Raw genomic sequence first — 22,671 nt, forward strand, 5'->3', positions numbered from 1 at the left:
AATGTATACACTGAAAACAGCTTTAATGCAAGTCTTCTCCTCCAAGAAAGCTATTTCTTTGTGCTTTGCACAAATCTGTCATAAGTCAGTCCGTTGCCCGATAATGTATTGTAAACACGTAGCCACGAATAACTTACTTGTAAGTTAGTTACCCACCGTCTTACAAATCAAAGTGGGGTTTTCCGTAAGCCTCCGGGCGATAGTTAGTTTTAAAAACGCGGGATTTCGCTGCCATTCACCTCGATTGCAACCAGAACATTGTCGATCTCAAATCGTAGCTATGAAGGAAGCTGTCGTTGACAAAACGGTCACTGTCGCAATTCGCGATGTCGACACGCCCGTCGTACAGCCCGGTCAGGTGCTGATCAAGGTGGTTGTCTCCGGCACCAACCCTAAAGACTGGAAAGTGCCGACCTGGCGCCCCGATACGCCGGCTGAAAACCAGGGGGATGATATTGCGGGCTACGTGGAGGCTGTGGGCGCAGGCGTTCTAAACTTTCGAAAGGGCGACAGAGTCGCTGCATTCCATGAGATGATGACGGCTGGGGGTAGCTATGCTGAGTACGCAATTGCGTGGGCGCACACGACCTTCCACCTGGCCGATGAAATCAGCTTCGAAGGTAAATGAGTTCTTCCATCAGTGCTCCAGGGTCTGCCAATTGCGACTGACCTAGAAAACAGAGGCCGCCACGATCCCTCTCGCGGCCACGACATCTGCGGTCGGACTTTACCAGCAATTGAGCTTGCCTCTTCCTTGGCATCCTGCCACCGAACCGCTGCCGCTGGTTGTGTATGGTGGATCCACGGCCGTGGGCGCCTTCGCCATCAAGCTGGCTTGTCTCTCCAATATTCATCCTCTCATTGTGGTAGCCGGAAAAGGCGCCTCGTATGTCGAGACGCTGATTGACCGCTCGAAGGGCGATACAATCATCGATTACCGCGAAGGGGACGAGGCAGTCCGTCAGAAGATCCAGGCTGCTGCCGGCGGTCGGCCAATCCATCATGCCTACGACGCAGTCTCTGAGAAGGGTTCCTACCATAACCTGGGTGCGGCGCTTACTGCTCCCGCAAAAATCAACGTGGTGCTGTCCGGTAGCGATTTTAAAGGCCTCCCAGAGGGTGTCCAGATATTAAAAACATACTGTGGGTCTGTCCATCAATCGGCGGCTGCGGGAGAGATGGCTGGGGAAGCCGAGTTTGGCGCTGCTTTCTTTGCCTTCGTCGGGAGGGGGTTGGCCCAGGGTTGGTTCAGGGGTCATCCTCATGAAGTGCGGCCCAATGGATTGGCGGGACTTCAGGGAGCTTTGAAGGATTTGCAGGCTGGTAAGGCTTCAGCGGTCAAGTACGTTGTTCGCATTGCCGATACACCGGAGTTGTAGGATATACGATCGCTTGGATCTGGTTGGGCCTTGCCAGAGAACTCATGCCCTAAATAAAGTGAACACAATGTATCATTTGTACCAAACCAAATTCATTCCAGAGCAAGGAAAACCATTAGCTAGACCAGGTGGGAGGCTATAATGTATGTTTCACGGGCGTTGATCACTCATGAACAACATGCCATCCGATTTTCCTGATGCACAAAACTAGGGCTGCTAGTGCTTCCCACGCGCAAATCCCGCCATGCGGAATGACCCCGAGTTAGGAATGGATAGGATCGGCTCTTCTATTGTTAGGCCCTGGCACCTAAGCGAGCTGAATGCATTTACTGTATTCCGGCGCTTGATAGAATGAAGCGATGGTGTTGTCTGGTGGGTTAGATGTATAAACTGTGTATGGTGAGCTGCAAGAGTCGTTCAGTCTCTCCCACTTAGGGCAACACACTGTATCCGCGTCGCCTCGGCTGGTACCCGTCTGGACATGTTCAGTAGAACCAGCAAAGAAGTGCTAATTATTCTCCGCACTCAATATTGCTCTGGCCTTCGTCAACGCCTATTTGATAAGATTCAGTTCCCATTCCTGACGCCGTGAGCCCGCACACATACGGCCAAATTCCACCCCTGAGATGCGATTGCGGTGACTTGTCTCACCACTATCGCGTGTCCTTGTGTTGGGTTACCGTGGGGTGGTATTCAGGGTCTGCTTGAATTTCAGATACTTCTCCTCTGCGACTACTTTCTCCTAAGGAGAATGGTTGATTGGCATTTGTGTACATAATCAACTATGTCTCCTGACTAATCCGTATAGAATTCTTAGCTCAGCTGGCATGCGAGATTACCTAAACGGGTTAGCAGGAAGTGAAAGCGGGGGGAAAATCAAGACAACGTCATCAACCCATCCTCGACTGCTTCACTTTCTCTCTTCCTACACCGCACATTTGTTCCCCTCTATCTTGCTCTATTCTTCTTCCTTTCTATTCTTAGAGTGGCTCATGCCGGTTGTAGTGGTCTGACTGCTTGGTATACCTTATTTAGGCCCCATGTGAGCCGCCACCTATCCCGTCGCCTATGAACGCGACCCGCATTCCGACCGCCATGAGCGAACATAGCAACATGTTCCAGCAGAGTCACTGAACGGCAACAAAAAAAAAAATCCACACCTGAAAGTATATACACAACCGTCATGTCATTTATCTTCGGACGACGACATTCAGTCGCATCTACCTCATCAGCCGAGGGAGATGCCATCCCGCGGAGCAACAGTGGCCGAAGGTCATCGGCTCCGGATATTTCGGAACAAAGCCATGGTCTTCATGCCAAAGGAGTGCTCCATGAGATATTCCATAAGCATCACTCGAACAGCTCGAATTCGCCTTCGGACCCTGGATCTCCCAATCGGGTAAGATGCTAGCGTGATCGCGCCCTCGATGAATCGTGTGCAGTCGCTGTATCTAACTGTTTTGTAGACGGATAGTCCGCCATCTCATTCATCGGAAAATGTCCCTTCCAAGTCGCATACCCGCCATGAGAGCGGCACACACGAGTCAGCCGCCGAAAATATCCCGAGCCCAGCCACCAAACCTCACCACTCTCCAAAACATGACAATGGCGCGTCTTCCCCTCATAAGCACCATCTGACCATGAAAGATGTGGAAATCATCTTCTCCGGCGCACCATATTTTATGCTTGAGAAAGGGAAAGGTGACCGCTGGTTCCCGCAAGTTATATTCCCGTTTGACGACCACGATCCAGCCATACAATGCTTCTGGGACAGGAGACCTCTGCCCCATGCTTCATACACCTTGTGCACTCTTCATGCCCATTTACCCGTGCCGGATGATTGGGTTATTGAGGGCGATGCGCCCGTGCATCTCAGCAGTTGGAAACGAAGCGACGCGCCCAGAAGAGCGACATTCGACGTCGGGGTTCAGGAGATTCCGAATATGCTCGCGTTGAATGGCAGGGATCCTGGAACAGTTGGCTTCCGCTATTATCTGGAGCTGCCGGTCGCCGATGCCGCCCGCTACATAGGGCCAGGAGTCCCACGGCCTTCGCCTGGCTATCTGCACCTGTCCAGCTTGCCAGCGACCGAGTCATTCGAGCTGCTGGAGCGTTATGGCCAGCCATACGCTCTTTGCTCGGACGGCACGGTCCATGACCGTAAGAAGCTGCTGCGCGAAGGACCGAATTTTTGGAAGAGGATTGGTGTTCGCGACATCGATCTGCCAACTTTGGTGGGACGACTACAAACATTGAAGCGGCTGCGCCATGAAATTCTCCATGGTGATCGCCCAAAGACGATCCTCGATATGCAATGTTCACGCGAGCTATATACCGAACTCTTCACGAAGTTTCTCTATCCCCCGGTCCGATTCCTGCTTGCCGACATGGGCGATCCCCACAGTTTGAAAGTTCAGATCAAGGCTTTGACCGTTGTGTTGGCCACGCCTGGCGCATGGCTGGACTTCAGTCTCATCGACTGGCGACTCCATATCGGCCAACTTCTTTGGGAGAAGCCCCCTCATCAAGATGGCGACTTTATTGATGTGTTGGCGTCGGACAAGCCATGGGTACATTCAACCCTGGAGCGCAAGTGGTTCTTGGTTCAGATGCTGCTTGCTGCTGAGCTTCTTATGCGCTTGGACGCGACTGTCCGCGTCGGAATGCTTCAAGAATCGCGGGATATCAACATTTCGCTGCGCGATATTTTTGAGTTTGACAGGTTGCGGAATGGAAAGTTAAACTGGGATCTGGTTACGGTCCGGCGATTTATGGATAGCTTCGATCTCGACTATCGTCTCGAAGATGGCAGCCCTGGTCCAGCAACTCCTATGGAGGCCGGCCCGTCACATGAGAAACATCATCATCGGTCGTTCTTCTCTAGTATCACCCACCATTCCTCTTCCGGCACGCCTCACAATGAGTCGGCCTGGAGATGTCATCTCCTCCCCAGTCGTGTAACGCAGCAACTGAAGGGTCTTGTTGTCTTTGCCGACAACTTAGGTTGGCCGCGTTTGGAGGAGTTCAAGAAGACTCTCAAGGCAAAATTGGAGGGAGAGGAGACTGCTCAAAAGGTCAACTCCATCTTCACTAGTCCGGAGCCTAATTCAGTCCCAACAGGGCACAAGGTGCCAGATCTGAGGAAAGCCATGTATAGCAGAAATGCGTCTCGACGTCTCTTGCTTCTACATCGAAATAGTGATGACAGCAACCGTATTCACATCGGCGGATGGGCCACCAGAAGCTGGCTGTCTGGTTTTGTGATCCCTGGATCGTCTATCAGCCACTTCCTCATCAGTACTGTCCTGGAGAACGATTCCGAGGCCATGGCCAAATTGGGACCGGTGGCCAATCTCTATGGTGGCTTCTGTTACGATGGACGGAGTTGGTGGAGCAAAGCATGTGTGGTTAGCAGAGTGTTGGCTTGTCTGGAGGGTACCAAAGCGTGCTTAGGATGGCAATCCAGTCCGATTCTACCAAAGGAATCGGCGACTTTGGGGTCTTTGGTTGATACCTGGTTTGAGGTCGAGGTCAAGGAGCCGCAGAGCAGACCTGGGAAACCGAGAATCAAGCAGGGATCCAAGGTCTCGCTTGAATCCACGCCCCTAGGTCCTGGGGATCTAACCAGTGGGGCGTTTACATTGCCGCTGGACGACCAGAGCGATAGCGCGTTGAAGGTGAAAATCACCTTTGAGGACCTGATCTTCCGGGTCAAGGAGCAATACCCACCTTCAGCCGAGCATCAAATGGCAGTTGTGGATCTGGCCACTGCGCACTTTTGCTTGTCCTCCGACACGACCGCCACTCCTACCAAGGTATTCTTCCCACTGAAGTATAACGTGCAGTTCATCTCATCCCATGAATGCCGCCCGCCGGGAGGCATGATTACCCATCCTCGCGCCCAGTCTACTAGTGGCGGTAACGGGAGATCGCCCTCTCCATCCAGCTCCTCGTCCGACCGGCACCGTCATCACCGTCTCCCAGGCCACCCGCTACATTGCCGCTACGCGTACCGCTGGGTTCATCTTCCCTCCCTGGTGGAAGAATTCTCCGCACACGACCAGATTCGGTCGGCATTCGACCTGGAGGAGACCCTGATTCTGGACGCGCGTGGCTCCGCCGAGAAGGAAGCATTCGTGCGAGCATGGTGCGCATCGGTGGGATACCATGCTATCATTGGGCGCGCTGGTCGGACCTGCCTTTCTTGCTGTATTAGGGAAGCGCGCGCGTTGCAAGTGAAGGTTATTATTCGTACGGGCAATGGTCATCTTACGCCGAGTTCGTCTGTGCATGTTCTTTATGGTGGTGAATAGTTATGCGTGTTGTACTTTGGGTCGATATGGGTGATTTTTGGTTGGTTTCACATTCGTGAATCTGAGCAACAATCTATCGGGGGATTGCATAGTTTGTGTTGTACTGCAAAATCCCAAGCTGAGCAGCTTGATCAGAAATCTTGGCAATTTTTTTTTTTTTGTTTTTTTTTTTCTTTTTTTTTTTTTTTTTTTTTTTTCTTTTTCTGGGTGACATGCATTCTGTGTCGGAGCGGTTGGGAGTCAATCACAATGGAACAAAAGCTTACTGCTGCCTGAATACTCATCTCTATGCAAAAAGCAACTGTGGATGTGACAAAGCGCCTGGTCAGGTTTTGTTTCATGCCTATGAGAAATTGCACTTCTATTCGAGACATCTGGCCCGGTGAATATGCTCTTCTTTGCTTCGCTTTCTACCAGTACGAACTCAAGTTCGGTTGTAATACTCAGTGAATCTCTCCGAACAACTGCACCAGGACTCGACATACAGTACATCATGCTCACGTCGCGCCTCTCTTTTCAAGACGAAGTAAAGCTCTACCTCAGCTGGCTGTCCATGTCGCGTCTCACCACCCGGATCTCGACCCTCCACGCCAACGGGCGGCTATTCGGCCACCTCGTCGACGGACGCGTTGCGCGCAACCAATGCGGCGATCGCGGTAGAGGAGGTTTCATGTGGGTATTCTACGTAGCATTGGAACGATTCCTCTGTACAAGAGTAACTCGTTGCTTCTCTGAAGACACGGAGAAAACCAATTATACAGAGATACAGAATTACAAATACAAGCAATCTTGTGCGGAGGCTGGAATGAAGTAATTATTCATGGGATCGAAGCGGAGGACTTTTTGATATGAGAAGCGCACATCTGAAGCAATACCTCAGGCAATCAGCAACTGAAAAGCTCCTCGTAACATGACACGTCAAAAGTGCCAAATTCACAATCAAAGAAAATAGCGAAGAGAGACTGCACCCGCAGCTACTCTCCCATCAGGCTCAACGAGCTTTCACCCCATTCATCTCCAATACGCCCCGTGAAAGGGAATAACCCTAGTCAACCCCGTCCATCGCGCCAACTCCAACACGGCGAGCAGGGCATACCCACCGAAGAACTGCATAGCACACACCACGCCAAGCAACTGCACGATCATCGCGGTGTTCACCAGCGGCATGCTCGCCAGGAACACCCACAGCCCGAGCGTATCCAGATACGCCAGCAGCCGGCGCCGCGCCAGCCGGTATTGCGGCTGCTCAAGGTACAGATTGACCAGATTCTTCAGCAGCAGCCCACCGCCGATCCAGAGCGTGCTGCGCCACTCGGTCGGCAGAATGCTGTGCGTGTAGCGCAGGTCCAGCGACCAGGCGCCCCACCGCACCAACTGGTTGTTGTGTGGCGTAAGGTACTGCAGGAGCTGGTGCGTGCGGCCGTAGAAGGTGGTGCGGTGCACGAGCTCCAGCGACCACCAGACCTGGAACGCGAGGTGGGCGTACCGCAGGGGGCTGTTGCTGTGGAGGGTGGTGCATTGCTTCAGGACCAGCCAGGTCTGGGTAATGAGGCCCATGGCCCAGGCAAGGGGATTGTGTCGGGCCCAGCTGCTGCTGCCGCCGCCACCGGTGGCGTATCTTTTGTGCCCTTTGTAGTTGGTGGTGAGGGACGGCATCTGGAGGGTTGGTGTGTAGATATATTAGTAGGGTTTGTCGCTAGATCCGGGGGCGGTTCAGATGTTGGATAGCACGGGGACTTGCCTGAGCGGTGTTGGTCATGCTTGAAGTGTCAGATACTCGTGTTAGAGTCTATTGTGCTTATATAGAAGACAAGCCGCGAGGCTCTGGGACGTTTGATCTGTGCTATTTATTTGAGCAACAAAGCAGCCGACGGGAGGTTCTTCACCCAATGCTATGGGTCTTTGTGCAGATGATAAATCCAGCCGCGACTGACAATGGAAGCGCGTGCAGGTTTCTTTGTGTGCCAAACATCCTCTGTTTATCTTGAGATGCGAACGTTCTCTTTCTCTTTTTTGTCGCCTTTTGTCCGCAGTCCGGTTTAAAGACATGAGCTGAGTTTATCAAAAAGGCCAAATACAACTAAGATTGAACCAGAGTCAATGAAAATAGCGATGGGATGTACCCGGGCCTCTTCAATTGCTGAGCTTGTAGCATAATGTCTAGTATCTGTGCTCCAGGTTTCTGTTGTCCCTGCAACTGAGACTCTTCCGCTTGAATTGAGTTGAGGTGACTTCTTATCTTGCCAGTAGACAGGTTAATCATACAAAAGCCCTGACGATTGCAGCATAGAATGTCCGTTACAATCATTTGCATCCATCGACAATTGCCGGAGTAATTTGAAGCCTTATACGGCATGGCGATTTGCCCTGCATCAGACCATGCAAAATATCTCCCGCATAGTGAGCCCCGTCTCGAGAAGATGACAGTGTTGCGATGAAAACCTGATTCAGAATGAACCCATGACTTCTACGCATTTTCTGCAGTGGGCTTAGACGGAATTTTAGCCTCAGGAGAATCCAAAGTCAAAAGCATGCAGGGATTTCTTTACGCAGGTCAGACCACGACACCTACCACACCTTCATCTGATATACGAGCTGAAAATGAGGGCTAGCTGCATACATCTGGGTTGCCTACTCCAGCCTCGAAGACGCCTACGATGCGACCATCACCTCCGCTCCACCCGGAGACACCAACAGCCCCATCCCCTCTGACTCCTGCCCGTCCCCCGCGCGGTCCTACCCCGAGGAAAACCCCTGTTCAGCCTACCACTTCCTCCCTGGCACCGCCACCCTCTTCTGCTGGCCCGTCACCACCGCTGACGGCGATCTCTGCCTCCAGAATGGCACCACCGTCTCCGCCTCCCGCCCTACCACCGCCATCGTCAACGGCGAGACCTTCATCTCCCCCACCGTCTACCTCTCCTTCACCTCCATCTACGCCTGGAGCAACTGCCGCGCCCACCCGGGCTCCCAGTGCGGCGGCTCCCACTCCAACGAGATCCTCTCCATCCACCCCTCCACGCTGTCGTCCGTCCGCTACCACCGCAACGCCAAATATCCCGACCGTCGGCACCGCCTACCCCTTCAATTTCGCCGAGTTCATGCCGCAAGAACCCGAAGGGCGCGGAGGGAAATGCCACCCAGTCCCTCTTCCCCTGGCCGCAGTACCGGGGCGGGCAGCAGTGTCCGCTCTACGACCCGAGCTGTACGACCATCCGCGACGACTACATCCCCCGGGTGCTGCTGCTCGAGGAGGTCAGACGATCGCGAGGTGATCACCGTGACCGGCTACCCCGGAGCCGGATGCTGGGGAGAGGGTGTTGAGGGTTGCGGCTGTTCCTGGCGAAGCAGCGGCGGCGGCCACGCCGGTGCCGACTGAGTTGGGGTGGTGAAGTTGACGTTGCTTTGGAATGTTGGCAATGTTCAGTCGCAGATATATAGCATTTGTCTGTCGTTCCAATTCACACTGAAGATATGTTTATCCAGGAAAAGGGCCTTTGTCGTTGACGCAAACTGTCCAGCCTCGTATCACGTCCAGAGTATGTATGAATAATATCAAGATTGAGGACTGTATATACGGCCCATAAATGTGGAACCCACAATAGCAACGATGTATAGGGGAGAAAAATTCACTGCGGGAGTAACGCCGCCAGCACATTGCCAGGGCTGGCATAAAGACTGATTTGGACCGTCTGATAAGAGATACCCGAGACCGCACGGCAAAAAAGTTCATATCAAAGTGGGTAGACGGACAAAAAAGAATTGACCTACGCAGGGCTCGAACCTGCAATCTCTTGATTCGTAGTCAAGCGCCTTACCATTGGGCCAGCAGGCCAGCTGTTGACAGGAGAAGGTAACTTATGTTATATGTTTTCTCACAAAGCAAGCTCTTCGCAGCCCTACTCCTACACCCTTTTCGCGCAAGTTGTACGGCAGGCCTGAGTCCTCCGTGTACTACTTCGAACCTTGATACTGACGCAGAGAAAGGCTGTTGTTTCTTCCACATCCATCACAATGGCTATCTACAGACGGATATCAATCATACTGTTAAAAGTCGGTGGCTCCCCGGTTATCAGCCAGGAGAATGCATGAATTATCTCTCTGCAAGAAGATGAGCCACACTATATCTACTCTGAACGTTAGCAATATCATCCTGTTCGGGAATTTGACTTGTCCCCAGTGTAAATGCTGTCCTGCAGCGGGATATGAAGAAACTGCTTCGTCTAATCTTTCGATGCAGCAGGGGCAAATGGCTAGAAGGCAGCTGGAGTCACCCCCCGAATCCTCAAATCGTATGAGACATGACATCCGAAATTGGCTTAGTATGGACGGCTGCTCGCGCTACAGGATTGTTGTGTCGGAGTGAAATATGAGACATTGCCACGAGCCTTGGCAAGAGTGGATCGAGATAGGCAGAACAGCTGCTGCCTCCACCAAGATATCAGATCAATCAATACAGAAAACATCATATACAACCGAAGCCGTGGCTGACAAGGAAGCAGCTTGTTCTTAAATGGGTGCGCTGAGCCGGATATACGAGCTGTGCAAGGATTCTATCCATTCTCAACCTGATTTCGACTCGAGAAAGCTTAACGTTAAGCTTAGCCAGATTACTAATCCTTTCTCGCGGAGCCAGTAGTTGACTCAGTTTGTTTTGGTGGATCTCCAAATCGCCATTTCTTCTCCTCTCAGCTACATGCAAAGATGGTAGCTCCAACCATTCCATCGTGGTTGCTACCTAACATATACTCGGCCTCTCGATTTGACGATTCCGCACCTCCCTCATGGCATGTGGTCTTCATCTGTCCCATGGAGGACGCGGAACGCGTGGCAGCCCTAACCAAGCTCTGCTCCGTGGATGAAGACTGGGTAGATCGACCCTCGACGAGAATGCGACGTCTAGTAGAGATCCCCTGGCTGATGGATCGTCTGCCGCAAGTATCAGTCATTTTTGACATCATCAACAATGATCCTTTGATCTTCGTTGACGACCAATCGCGCAAAGACGACACGGCTATCATCGCCTGGAAGGCATCTAAGGACTCCGTCCCCGAGGCTGCGCGAGTGCCCTTCAATCGGACCAACCTGCTTTTAAGTGTCGTCGCTGGTGGTGGAACAATACCATCAGAGTACCCTCGGATTGTACCAGAGATCAAGCCAGAACGGGCCATCAAGGTAATCCAGCATTGTCTCACGAAATCCAACTAGAGATAGTCACGGCTAAAGCGGACCATAGCCACCACAGGCCGCCCTCCCCCCTCATTTAGCAGGGCTACGCCTCGACTCATCCACTCCGACTCTGATCTCCCTCATTCACCTCCCTGCAGTTGTCCAGGAGAACCTCAAAGCCCTGATGCCACATGCAGTGACCATCCGCAATTGGCCCGAGCACACAGAGCCATGTTCCCACGCCCAACTCTACCGCATGTTCCAGGCGATCAAGATCTCCCACCCCGGGATCGACGAGGCCTTTGCCCTCTTCATCGACGAGGACTGCGAGGGCTACCACGTCGTCGCTGCCGAAGGCGCCAGCGCCTACCGGTCAGACCCCCGAGATAAAAGACTCTCGCTGGCGGTCTGCCCCTTTGACAAGGTCCAAGACTTTTGGACAGCCGCCTTCCATCCAACGAGCCAGATCCCTGCCTTCTTGCCCGACGGGCCCTATCGCTACAACCCCGCCATGTATTCGATGCGCAACTGGGGCGGGGAGCCCATCGTCGACCCGGACGATATCGCCGGCAGCATTGACCACAACCTCATCTTCATCCTCGAAGCTATGACCCCCTCCGAGCTTCGCAAGATCCGCGCGGAGTTGTTCCCCGCTCCCGACCAGGAGTACATGTGGGTCGACGTCTCCGATCGTCTCCCTTCGCCGGATATGCAGGGCTTGCTGGCGTACTTTGAATCCGAGGAGTTTGAGGAACACCCCCCGCCGCGCGAATTTCTGGCGATTGATCGGAAGACGCTCGAGGTGGCGCTGGAGCCAGCCGACGAGCGCGAGGACTGGGAGGCGATCATCGTCGCTTCAAATGAGGGCGGTGATGTCTGGTTCGATGACGATAAGAATCGTGCGTTCGGGCATATCTCGACTGGGTATGGTTATGGTCGGATGAACCTTGAGGAGGCGGAGATAGCTCATACAAATCTGAGTATTCAGAATATGAGCTGGGATGAGCTGTGCTCGGATGGCGAGGTGGTGTATTGGAGTGCGTACCGGACGTGGGCGGAGAGGAATATGGGCGAGGAGACGTTTGCGCGGTCGTTCGGTCCAGAGGGGGTGAGAGTTGCTCGGCAGTGAGGTTCGAGTGCGGGAGAAATGATTCGATAGTCAGAGATAAGTGATTCTGATACTTCTTTTACTCCGGAGAATCACGGTAGTATCTGCTAGCTCGGTCGGTTCGTGGATATGTCCACGGTATTTTACTTTCATTCTACTTAGGAGTATCCCTATGAATAGCATTCAAGTTGTTGGATTGCACTTCGCGCGAGGTGAGGGGTGGCAAGTCTTGGCCCCGTCGATAAATATCTTGCTAATATACGAGTCCTATGATAGGCGTATGATCATCAACCTGTTCTTATGTTGAGGTCTGAAGGACCACCGCCTCCCACCGAACAAGGCAGTGAGTCAAGACCTTATGAGTGAGAGAATTGTCCGATGCCTTACCTCATCCTCCCATCTCTCTTGATGTCGCCCGAGAAAGTCTTCAGGCAAGAGGACAAAAACGCCTATCAATGAATCATGGAAAGATGACCGTAGCAACCGGTAACAGAGGGAGCTCTAGTGCATTGGCTTGGGAAAAAACCACCTCGACTCAGCTATTTATAAGCTGGGTACTGCCTCGCTCCTGCGTACCAGGAGGATAAACCACCGCGACTCTCATCCTCCGCCCGCGTACCTCAACACGAAGTCCATAATGGATCAATCAGAACTCGCTGGGATGTCTTCTTTGTACTACCCCGGTTTGAAATGTTGTCTGAGGAAATGACGAAGTGCTTTGGACTGGGGGATGAGTACTGTCTATTGCCTGACCCTAGACCAGAGACATCCTGTATTGAATCCCGCTCTCAAAACTGCCACTGCTCACACCAATGCCTCATCAACTCCGGCGTCACCGGCCCAACCCTCTGCAATGTAGGACTGACCATCTCCGTGCGCGCAGTCTCAAACCCAACTTTCACCCCGACACCACCTGCAGCCTTCTTGAACGTACTCAACAACTTGACGCCCGGATTCCGCTCCACATCCCCCTCACCCATCGTCTCCAGACTCCTCTCTAGCATCCCCACCCATTCCCCGAACGAAACCACCCGGTGAATCCTCCCGGCATAAAACTCACACAACCCCGGCACCAACGCCGCCCAATCCACCACACACGGATTCACCGCGTGGAAATACCTCGACCCGTGCCGGATCTCCAGATCAACCGCAACCTCCAGAATCACACTCACCACATCCTCCACACACATCCACGCCAACCCCGCCCCCAACCCGCCCAACTCCCCCGGCAACACCCCCAAAAACACCGAACTGCGAATCACACTCGGCACCCACTCCTTCACATTCCACATCCCCTTGTCGCCGCGCGGGCCAGCGACCTGTCCCACCCGGATCACCGAGCACGGAATCCCAGAGACCTTGCTGGCTGCATCCAGCACGCGGCTGGCGAGGAGCTTGGATTGGCCATACCCCGGGGCGGCGAGGGTCCATTCTTCCAGCCCGCCTTCGGGGACCTTCTGCTCGGAGAACGGCCAGTGGGCGACGGAGCTGACGCTGGAAATGAAGGTAATAGGGATTGTTCTCGGGGAGGCGGCGCTGAGGTCGATGAGGTGGCGGACGCCGCGGATGCTGGGTTCGAAGGAAGGGAGGGTCAGGTTGAAGTTCACGAGCCAGGCGTTGTGGACGATTCGATCCACGCGCTGGAGGAGGGAGGTGTAGGTCGAGGCGGGGAGGGCGAGGGTCGGGTGGGTGAGGTCGGCGGTGTGGAATTCGACGCGCGAGAAGTCGGTGGGGAGGGAGAGGGTGGCGTGGCTGGTCTTTTGGCGGGTTGCGGCCTGGGGATCGCGGTTGAGGCAGATGATATGTGCGATGTTGGGGTTGGAGAGCGCGGTGGAAAGGAGGTAGGGACCCAGGGTCCCGGTTGTGCCAGTGATTAAAATGGTTTGGGCGGTGGTGAGTGCGGGGGGTTTGGTTGGGTTGGCGGCGGGGAGGGAGTGGGTGTATTTTTCGAGGAAGGTCGTGCAGGTCGTTACGTCGTCAGCGTCTGCTGCGGTGGGCGAGGAGGTGGTGATGGTGGTGAGGGAGTAGGCGTAGTTGGCGAGCTGGTCGATGGTGGGGTAGCTATAGATGGTTTGTGCGTCGACTGTGGAGGTGCTCGACACGCCAGTCGCCTTTCCCAGGCTTGCGCGGAGGGAGCGGGCGAGCTGGATGGCTTGGAGGGAATCCGCGCCGGCCGCGAAGAAGTTCTGGTCCATGCAGAGGGTGGGGAGCTTGAGCACGCTTTGCACGAGCTTGCGCATCGTCGCGTCCCAGCCCTCCTTCGAGGTGAGGTTCAGATCCACCGCGACAACGGACGCGTCACTGGTGGTGGTGAAGATCCGGTCGATGTCTTCGGAGTAGACCTTGACGACCATGGCTCGCTGAATGGTGCCCTTACCGGCGCGAGGGAAAGGGCGTTCTGGATCAGACAAGAACATATAGTCGCGGGAGATGCGCCCGTGAGCGACTGTCTCGACATTGACCTTCTCCACAATCGGCCAGATGTTGTCGAGCAACTGCTGTTTCTCCTGCTCAGTCTGCGGGTGGTTGGCCGGCTCGATGATCAGAGCGGCGTGGAAGTAGTTGGTGCCGACGACCTGCGCGCCGCGTACGCCCGCATGGCCCATCACGGCGCCTTCGATTGTTGTGGGGTTGAGCTTCTCGCCGTTGGAGAAGACGATGATGTCGTCGGCTCGGCCAACGTACGTCCAGTGATTGGCCAGGGTTGGGTGTGGGCGGTACAAGTCCTTCGTACTGAACTCCTGCAGCTCGGGGAAAGCGTAGAAGCAGCCCTGCAGGCCGGGGTGGTCCTTGTCCTTGCGCACAATGACCTGCTCGTACGTGTTCTCTTGCCCCGAAGGACGCCAGTCAATGCCCATCAAATCCGAGGGAACGATAAACCACGGCCACAGGGTGGGATCAGGGTTGTTGTAATAGGGCATGTAGATGTACCTGAGGCAATTGGGTAAGCATACGGTCTGCACACAGCGGATATCTCACATACTCAGTCGCTCCAATAGCATTGACCAGCTTCACCTCATGTTTTAACAGGTTCTCTGCTGGCGTGGGAGCTATGGGACCTACAGACGCAGCACAATTAGCAAGACGTAGTTATACCTTGGAGATGATGACTGACCTCCTGCGAAACCCACAGCATGGAGCTTCTTCAACTCCTGGACCGCAACATCCGACCGCGACATCTGCTCCAGGATGGCCGGCGGGATCAATGTCCAGCCCGCCCCGGTATTCCGCAGCCACTCGACCACATTATCACCCGTAATGGGAACTGAGGGATCTCTAAACGCAATCGCCGCGTTGTAATAAAAAGCCATCAGAATGGTCGGCGCGATCCCGCCGGTGTGAAACAGGGGGAAAATGCACAGGTAGCGCGTATTTGGGAATTTGGCCCAATGCGCCAGCCACGGCAGATTGCCCTCGTACTCGGGGACATAGCGATGCAGGTCGTTCAAGGCGAGCATGCCCTGGTTGATGATGACAGGCTTAGGCAGCCCCGTGCTGCCGCTCGTGTGCAACACCACAAATGGATCCCATTCGGCCTCGTCGAAGGACTTGTTGTAAGGAAACGGCGCGACCTCCGTGTACACCCATTCTTTCCAAGCAGCGGCAGCCACGCGCTTCATTCCTGGACGCCCCTCCACCCACGGTTGAACCATGTTGGCGAAGTCTGCTTCGTGGTAGAGCAGGTTGCAGTCTGTCTTGTTGAATAAGTTCACTTGCGCCTCGGTCGAGTTGCGTGGTGAGATGAACAGAGCCTTGTAGCCCGCTTTGATCGCACCGATCGCGAAGATCGGATATCGGGGGTCTTCCAGGCCGATGTAGGCCACTGTGGGAAAGGTCCCAGGGGTCGGGACCCCGGCCTCAGCAATGAGCATGTGAGCTACATAATTGACCGCGTTGGCCACTTGCGCCCAGCTGACAGGCTTCCATCCGGCGCTGGGGTTGCCGTTGCTTCGTGGGACGGATAAACACTCAACATCCGGCGTGGCTTTGGCTGTAGCGTCGATCACGTTGGGAATCAGACGCTTCCCACACTCTCCTCCCAGCAGCGGCGTGGAGATGCTGTCTGTATAGGTACCGAAGACATTCATCTCGTCTGATTCCCTCGTATATGTCGGATGACTGAGATGTGTCTTGGTGAAGGGTCCTCGTCGCCGGGCAGGCGAGAACGGTCAAATCGTTATATTAGCTGTTGGGCCCGGCGACTCCGTGTCTAACACCTCGATGAACAGTTCGCCAAGGTCAGCTAGCAGCGTGTTCAGCTACGCCATTGCGATGCCACAGTGCAAGCGACAGCCGAGAGATGCCGAATAGAGTTAGATTGGGAGGGATTCTCCAATAGTCGGCAATTGTGGCGTTGCGCCGTTGACCGCAGCTGAAAAAAAAAGCATCGAATACGGGATCGCGGGAAGGATTAGCCGATACACCCCCTCGTCGATTAGGGCTGTCAGGCAGCAAAGGAGGATCGGATATCATACCCGTACGTGACTTGAGTGTCATTATTCGAGAGGAATATTGAGGCACGACTGCATTTGATTTGGAATACCATTTGGACAGTTGGTGAATAAGGATGTACCAACCAGATATAGGGTCAACGCCCGACGGATCGCGGAGAGGCGGATCGGGACGGAGGTTCCAGAAACTCGGTCCGATTTGAATTCGATATTGCAAGTGAATTCAACAATTTACATTGCTGACTCCTCGAGCCTCTTCGCCCTCGCTGCCGACCCCCAGTAATCGTGCGTCTGATCTAACCGAGTCAGTATCTGCTCGCATCTCCCGCGCTCCTCTTGGCTGACATAGAAGCTGGCAGGCAGCATGTGCTTCCAGGCTATGTCAACCCCAGCTCCCGCGCGCTTTTCCAAGGGCGTCAGCTGATCACTATCATGAAGGCTCAGTCCAAGTGATGCCACCAGTTCGGCGCGGACTCGGGGTCTCAACTCGACGCGGATCCGATGTTCCAGTCTGACTGCCAGCAGCCGGGCGTTGAACGGGCCTTCCTGATAAGGTCAGGCGTGAAGAACCCAGATAAACTCCCAGCGCATATTCAGGTCCTGGCAGCCGTCTCCGACATTGTAAAGAATGAGCAACACACCCATATCGATCGTCAGAGTAGGTCGCTCGGGCCACCGGGCAAGAAAGCGTTGTCTGCGGCGCAGGACTTGGCGGTACAGGGGGGTAAGCTGCTGCAGAGCCGTCCGGTTCTCAGCAGAGGGCCTGCCTGAGCCCCAAGACGAACAATTAGCAGGTAAACCTCGAGCAGGTCAGCTCCACGCTGCTCCTTTGCGCTCAGGCTGCTGGGATCTCGCCGAGACCAGAGACCGGTGGGTGTCGTAGCCATTGCAATGCCTCCCCATCGATGAACAATTCCCACATTGCCCTGAGGTCTCATCGCATTTGATAGACATGGATGTGAAGAGGTAAAATTGGGAAAAGAGTTGGGGAAACTGTGCAGGTAGCAGAAGTGAATCATACTATGGCTAGAAGAGGAAAAGCCACAGACACGAGACAGGGATATTTCTTGATCTGCATGCTGCTTTGCTGTACATAACCCGGTTTATCCGGCAATCACCTCGATATCAGCGGTGCAGGGGAAACAAGCATATCTGCGTCATTGTCGTCGAGCTTCGACGTATAACTCCGACTCGTCGTGAATACGGAAAATGATGTGGAGTAGAATAGTGGGATGTGTCGCTTCCAGAAAGATGGCTTGTGTGAATGCTTTGATGGTAACAAAGGATTCAGGAATTGAAATTAGTTGCAGGAAGGATGAATTATGGTGGGGGATGTTGATGGAAAAAGTGAACAGAGAGAGTGCGATGTGAATAGCTGCGCATCACGTGATTTGTTTTGTCTTCTGGGGACACCCAGAGACATCGATATTTAAAGATGTCTACACACCACAACAAGAGCTCTGGAAAATTGCCTACTCTACACTACAGACTGAATGCAGACTTTAAGACCTATCGTTTCAAGCTCTTCAAGACCACCATTATCTCAAGCTTTGATACATTACTTCCTGCTCCAAGATGGATGCTACAAGCATGGCACAGCCCTCTCCGACCGAAAGCTTCACATGTTTTCCTCTTCTACCAGTGGAACTGCGATTAATGATCTGGAAGCGTGCCCTTCCCCGAGTTGTCCGCCACGGCTTGTTCCTCTATGGAGAAAGCCGCTGGCGCTTGCACCACGCGCATCGAATCCAACGTCACGACCCACTGTACCATGGTAACGATATGAAGATTGATGTCACCACCTTGATGATGATCAACGAAGAAGCGCGAAGTGTCGTGCTGGACTGGGCCGACAAAGAAGATCTGGACCTCTTCGGCGAGCCCACGCCTGAACCCTTCTTTTTCTGTATCAGAACCTTCGACCCAGCAACCGATGCGATCTACATGGCTCTCAGCCGGGTAACCAAGCGCCATATTGCACTGCATTATGCGGAAAATGGTTTCAATTGCATAACGGCAAACGGGGACCGCGTGGCCGCGAGACGCCTTGCATTTCCTCGCGAGGTGTTGGATGGCAGGAGAGTCGACATACATCGATTTTATCTGGACTTTGTCCACGTTGTGACTGTGTACGAGGTGTTGATTGTGATGAATTCTGCACAGGCACCGGCGATAGAACGGGAATTTGGACCCGTGCTTCAGTCGCAGTGGGAGTGGGAGGTGGATGAAGCGGGTTACGATGACGAGAGGTTCAAGCGGTGGGCAACGCGAGTCACTTAGATAGTTCCGCCTAAAGCTGAAGCATTCAAGGTGATGCCAGTGACTGTCACTTGGCACTGAGAACGTCGGCTTAGTGCCTACACTATGACTGTTACTCGCCGGTAACAGTCATCACGAGACTGGTACTGCACGGAAAGACTCGATGAGCAAGAAAGCTTGACCATACGTGCAGTACACCATGACTAGGATATCTCGTGAGTTGCAAGCATCCAGAGTCTAGGCCTTCTGGCTCATTGGGTATTGTTGGAACACTTTGCACAGTTGCTATTGCGGAAATCGTCAGCCAGTTGGCAATGGACAAAGCAGTATTTTGATGTATTTCATAAAACCAACGCCCCTTCGCTTTCAACACAGCTACTTACACCTCTTTATGACAATGTAAACGACAATAAGCAACTTTCTGGGAACACCAACAAAGACTCAATTTCATGCGATTCGCGTGAATCAGGACCTTGGAGATCGTACATGAGAAATCTATCTCTAAAACGGACTGTGACATTTTATATGTTTTAGACAGAATGTTTGACCAAGTTGTCAACAAGCCAATTAGTGTATCCTTTTCTGTAGCGACTGGTGCAACTCAGATGATCATAAGATAGCAAAACCTCATACCCAACCCGGAGAGTAGCCAAGAAGGACATGCGCCCAAGAAAAAGTGGATCGAATTGATACGGATCTGTCAACAAGCACATTGAATCCACCGTTAACTCGTCATCACATACCTGCCCTGGTACCTTGACATCACGCCCCATCTGTTTGTTTGCCCTCCTTCTTGCTGTACATGAGCCTCACAAGCCTACCATTGAATGCTCCAATGATCTTCACCCATGGGTATATGTGCTAGACGTATTTGAAAGCAAATATGTCCTTTCCGTCACTCCCCACTCCCAGCATCCTTGATAAACAGCTTGCCACATGCCTTGCAGCCTTCCCAGATCTCACCCAGAACAAGCCTATCAGAGTCACGGGTCGGATGTAGACACCTCAAATACACAGGCGGGGTCCGATAAGGTAAATCTGACATGCTCAAGGCAGCGCAGAGCTGGATGCGAGCTTCCATGCTTTCCAAGCAACCGGTCAATAGATCATGATGTGGATATATTCTAATGCTTGGTGCTGATACATTCATGGATCAGGCAATCATCCGCCCCGTGTTTCAGGTCTGCATCGTCTCCATCGTAAGTGTCAAGCTCTGATATCAGCTTTCTGAAATGATCGTTTTCCTCGCGGAAGCAGTACAAGAAGTGATATCATGGAGAAGAAATCCAGCACCCTAGCCAGGAATATCGGCGCAAGTTTGGTGTTCAGAAACTGTACTTTGGCGGGCCTGAAATCCGAGAACAGTTCGCTTCTTATCCGCAATTTGTCCATGTTTGGATCCTAGTCTACCAGCATTTCAAGCAAGGATATGGGGAACATATTAGAGTACCGCTATAGGTGAGGATACATGCTGCTGCTTGTCAGACCACCGCAGAATCACAACGCTCTTCTCTCGTGTAGATTCTGCCGACCCGAGCAGGAAACCAGTTGATGACGTGGGCCAGTGAGGTCGCGAGGGATCAGCATGCATCGGGGCTGCAGAAGGTAATCTACATCGACTTCTTGGAACAGATGACGCGCACGCAGCGGCACAGACCCAAGTCGAGTGGACGGGAAAAGCATTTAGGCGGGCGGCTCCACTGATCGCTAGAGATTAACCTCAAAGCAGGAAAGCTTCCGCAATCGAGCCGCGGGGGAGATGACTTTAATTCAGTTATAGTGTCTCATTCTGCACTATAAGTATAGAGACGGGTGTACCTGAAGAAAAGACAGGCTTGACAGGCAGCAAGCAGATTCCCGTCGCAATCCATTCTTGAGTCTCACTTGTCCTCCCCACTCGCCAATGCCTTCGCTCATAAAGCACTCCGCCCTCGCGGCGCTCGCGGGTCTCGGCGCCACCGCCACTGCCTCCACCCAATGGCCGACTCAGCACACCTACACCTCGCTGGGCAACTTCAGCCTGCCCGTTCCCTCCCTGGTGACTTTTGGCACGGGAGTCATCGGTGGTCTCTTCCGGCCCCTGGCCAGTGCTGATCCGGCCAAAGCCCGGATTGGTGTGCTCGTGATGCATGCGGAGCAGGACTACACCACCTTCTACCCGTGCAGTGAGCTGCCGGTGCGTGGCTACACCACCCTCTGCCTCAACAACGCCCAGAGCAAGACCGGCCTCATGAACGACCTCGACTTTGAGACCATGATGACCGATGTGGGCACGGGCGTGCAGTTCCTGCGCAACCTGACCGAGATCGACCAGGTCATCATCTGGGGTCACTCCGGTGGTGGTGCCATGATGGCCGCCTACCAGAACGTGGCGGAGAATGGCGCCTCTGCCTGCAACGGCACGGAGAAGCTGTACCCCTGCTCCAGTGCGATGGATGGACTGCCTGCTGCGGACGGAGTCCTCCTCATCGACGCCAACTACGGCCTGTCCACCATGACTCTGCTCTCCCTCAACCCCGCCATCACCAACGAGACCACCGGGGCGGACATCAACTCGAAGCTGAACCTCTACAGCCCCGCCAACGGCTGGACCGCCGACGGCGCCAACTACACCTCCACCTTCGTGCAGGAGTTCTTGGCGGGCGTCGCGGCCCGTTGGAACCGCATCCTGGCCTCCGCGAGGGAGCGCAACGAGCTGATTGCCGCGGGTAACGGCGATTACAGCGACGACGAGGGCCTGGTGATCCCCGATGCCAACTACCTGGGCTTCAACAACAAGCTCATCACCCAGGACGTGCGCTACCTCGCGCACACCATCTACAAGTGGCCCCTCCTGCACAAGGACGGCAGCAACACCACCCAGGTCGTCCCCACCGTCCGCGTCGCGTCCGCCGGCATCCCCACCATGGCCGACTCCTTCTACGACGGGGCGCTCAAGACGACCATCACCCGCTTCCTGTCCACCTTTGCCATCCGCGTCGACGCGGACACCTTCCGGGTCACCGCCGACAACATCACCGGGGTGGACTGGACCTCCTCGCAGACTGCTCCCATTGGCAGTGTTCCTGGTATCTCGAAGCCCCTGCTGACCATGGGCAACACCGGTCACTACGAGTACCTCAACGCGGAGAAGATCTACCTCGCTGCTACCACCGCTGACAAGTCGATCGCTTTCGTCGAGGGCGCGCAGCACACGATCGACACCTGCACGGCCTGTGAGAGCTATCCTGGTCAGTACGGTGATACGGTCAAGACTGCTTTCAACTTCATGGACAAGTGGCTGAGCCACCCTGGTCGCTTCATCTCTGCTTAAGGATTTTGCAGGTAATGAGGAGCCTGGGACCGCGCTCTGCCAGAGTGAGATTTCAGAAACAGATCGGTAAACGTCTCTCGGCTGGATCAAGGAAGTTTTGGAGACGGGCTTGTATGTAGTGTACTGTACAATACTTTCTGTCTACTGAAGTACCCTATACCCGCCGTGTATGTAGTGAACGTATTGGGGGTTTAATATAGATATCCTTACATGGATACTAACGAACTGGATTGCTGCGGAAATCGAGCCACTTTCCCTTTCCGCTTTAGTGTAGGTTACCTTAGCCCTTATAATATATATATTACTAACTACTCTATATGTTAATAATCTATCTACTATATCTGATCTTCCTAACCGGCAGGTATAAATAGTTAAAGTAGTAGTTATATCTTAACCAGATCTTAATCATACAGTTAAAGATTTTTTTACATCTATAAAGGCTAGAGTGGTGAAATAGCATGATGAACGAATAGCTCTTGCAAGACCAAAGGTGCCAATCTATTGTCTTAAGGTATTGTTACTGATCTGCCTAGTCCGCGAGTCACCCGCCCCCTAAATGGAAGATCACAGTCAGCTCGCTTAGCTATCATATGACTGGTGCCTGAGGCATACTATATAGATTTCCCTTCGCAGCTATACGCCAAGGTTGGAAGGGTTGGTTTAGCCCTTACAATATCTT

At 53.6% G+C, this 22,671-nt stretch overlaps 9 protein-coding genes and 1 non-coding gene across 10 annotated transcripts; 8 read left to right on the forward strand and 2 right to left on the reverse strand.

Annotated features, from left to right (window-relative positions):
- Positions 1-228: 228 nt before the first annotated feature.
- BP01DRAFT_423057 (zinc-binding alcohol dehydrogenase family protein) lies at positions 229-1,514 on the forward strand. The gene is made up of 2 exons (XM_025579607.1): positions 229-620; positions 682-1,514. The coding sequence occupies exons 1-2, from the start codon at positions 281-283 to the stop codon at positions 1,377-1,379; spliced, it is 1,038 nt and encodes a 345-aa protein (XP_025432045.1). The 5' UTR covers positions 229-280; the 3' UTR covers positions 1,380-1,514.
- A 910-nt stretch (positions 1,515-2,424) lies between these two features.
- BP01DRAFT_356234 (uncharacterized protein) lies at positions 2,425-5,872 on the forward strand. Its single transcript, XM_025574895.1, has 2 exons — positions 2,425-2,778; positions 2,846-5,872. The coding sequence occupies exons 1-2, from the start codon at positions 2,563-2,565 to the stop codon at positions 5,690-5,692; spliced, it is 3,063 nt and encodes a 1,020-aa protein (XP_025432046.1). The 5' UTR covers positions 2,425-2,562; the 3' UTR covers positions 5,693-5,872.
- Positions 5,873-5,887: 15 nt separating this feature from the next.
- BP01DRAFT_34964 (uncharacterized protein) lies at positions 5,888-6,677 on the forward strand. The gene has a single exon (XM_025573761.1). The coding sequence runs from the start codon at positions 6,081-6,083 to the stop codon at positions 6,504-6,506; it is 426 nt and encodes a 141-aa protein (XP_025432047.1). The 5' UTR covers positions 5,888-6,080; the 3' UTR covers positions 6,507-6,677.
- Positions 6,678-6,703: 26 nt separating this feature from the next.
- BP01DRAFT_398054 (uncharacterized protein) lies at positions 6,704-7,472 on the forward strand (the record flags this gene model as incomplete). Its single annotated transcript, XM_025578532.1, has 1 exon — positions 6,704-7,472. A coding segment is annotated over one exon (717 nt), but the record flags the coding sequence as incomplete, so codon positions are not given.
- Positions 7,473-8,223: 751 nt separating this feature from the next.
- On the forward strand, positions 8,224-9,259 carry BP01DRAFT_423059 (uncharacterized protein; the record flags this gene model as incomplete). Its single annotated transcript, XM_025579608.1, has 2 exons — positions 8,224-8,245; positions 8,305-9,259. The coding sequence occupies 2 exons, from the start codon at positions 8,224-8,226 to the stop codon at positions 9,069-9,071; spliced, it is 789 nt and encodes a 262-aa protein (XP_025432049.1). The 3' UTR covers positions 9,072-9,259.
- Positions 9,260-9,455: 196 nt separating this feature from the next.
- On the reverse strand, positions 9,456-9,527 carry BP01DRAFT_t136. The gene has a single exon. It is a non-coding gene; the product is annotated as a tRNA-Arg (tRNA).
- A 641-nt stretch (positions 9,528-10,168) lies between these two features.
- BP01DRAFT_34979 (uncharacterized protein) lies at positions 10,169-12,406 on the forward strand. Its single transcript, XM_025573766.1, has 4 exons — positions 10,169-10,209; positions 10,332-10,867; positions 10,938-12,181; positions 12,246-12,406. The coding sequence occupies exons 1-3, from the start codon at positions 10,206-10,208 to the stop codon at positions 11,988-11,990; spliced, it is 1,593 nt and encodes a 530-aa protein (XP_025432050.1). The 5' UTR covers positions 10,169-10,205; the 3' UTR covers positions 11,991-12,181; positions 12,246-12,406.
- On the reverse strand, positions 12,272-16,100 carry BP01DRAFT_339455 (acetyl-CoA synthetase-like protein). The gene is made up of 3 exons (XM_025573367.1): positions 15,085-16,100; positions 14,953-15,028; positions 12,272-14,900 (listed from the first exon to the last, which is right to left on the reverse strand). Exons 1-3 carry the CDS (start codon positions 16,055-16,057, stop codon positions 12,758-12,760), a joined length of 3,192 nt encoding a protein of 1,063 aa, XP_025432051.1. The 5' UTR covers positions 16,058-16,100; the 3' UTR covers positions 12,272-12,757.
- Positions 16,101-17,995: 1,895 nt separating this feature from the next.
- On the forward strand, positions 17,996-18,700 carry BP01DRAFT_382245 (2EXR domain-containing protein; the record flags this gene model as incomplete). Its single annotated transcript, XM_025577360.1, has 1 exon — positions 17,996-18,700. One exon carries the CDS (start codon positions 17,996-17,998, stop codon positions 18,698-18,700), a length of 705 nt encoding a protein of 234 aa, XP_025432052.1.
- A 2,104-nt stretch (positions 18,701-20,804) lies between these two features.
- On the forward strand, positions 20,805-21,992 carry BP01DRAFT_295009 (uncharacterized protein; the record flags this gene model as incomplete). Its single annotated transcript, XM_025571797.1, has 2 exons — positions 20,805-21,554; positions 21,618-21,992. 2 exons carry the CDS (start codon positions 20,805-20,807, stop codon positions 21,990-21,992), a joined length of 1,125 nt encoding a protein of 374 aa, XP_025432053.1.
- Between the last annotated feature and the right edge of the window lie 679 nt (positions 21,993-22,671).

Source organism: Aspergillus saccharolyticus (assembly GCF_003184585.1).
Source record: "Aspergillus saccharolyticus JOP 1030-1 unplaced genomic scaffold BP01scaffold_12, whole genome shotgun sequence".
NCBI lineage: Eukaryota > Fungi > Ascomycota > Eurotiomycetes > Eurotiales > Aspergillaceae > Aspergillus > Aspergillus saccharolyticus.

Bases quoted from the DNA above. Each gene is read 5' to 3' on its own strand.
- BP01DRAFT_339455 (XM_025573367.1), bottom strand. From the start codon at position 16,057: ATGAATGTCTTCGGTACCTATACAGACAGCATCTCCACGCCGCTGCTG. The intron at 15,029-15,084 runs GTCAGTCATCAT...CTGCGTCTGTAG, and splicing joins TGCTGTGGGTTTCGCAGGAG to GTCCCATAGCTCCCACGCCA. The intron at 14,901-14,952 runs GTATGTGAGATA...CAATTGCCTCAG, and splicing joins AATGCTATTGGAGCGACTGA to GTACATCTACATGCCCTATT.
- BP01DRAFT_423057 (XM_025579607.1), top strand. From the start codon at position 281: ATGAAGGAAGCTGTCGTTGACAAAACGGTCACTGTCGCAATTCGCGAT. The intron at 621-681 runs GTAAATGAGTTC...CCTAGAAAACAG, and splicing joins CGATGAAATCAGCTTCGAAG to AGGCCGCCACGATCCCTCTC.
- BP01DRAFT_34964 (XM_025573761.1), top strand. From the start codon at position 6,081: ATGCTCTTCTTTGCTTCGCTTTCTACCAGTACGAACTCAAGTTCGGTT.
- BP01DRAFT_34979 (XM_025573766.1), top strand. The intron at 10,868-10,937 runs GTAATCCAGCAT...TAGCCACCACAG, and splicing joins AGCCAGAACGGGCCATCAAG to GCCGCCCTCCCCCCTCATTT.
- BP01DRAFT_356234 (XM_025574895.1), top strand. From the start codon at position 2,563: ATGTCATTTATCTTCGGACGACGACATTCAGTCGCATCTACCTCATCA. The intron at 2,779-2,845 runs GTAAGATGCTAG...ACTGTTTTGTAG, and splicing joins ACCCTGGATCTCCCAATCGG to ACGGATAGTCCGCCATCTCA.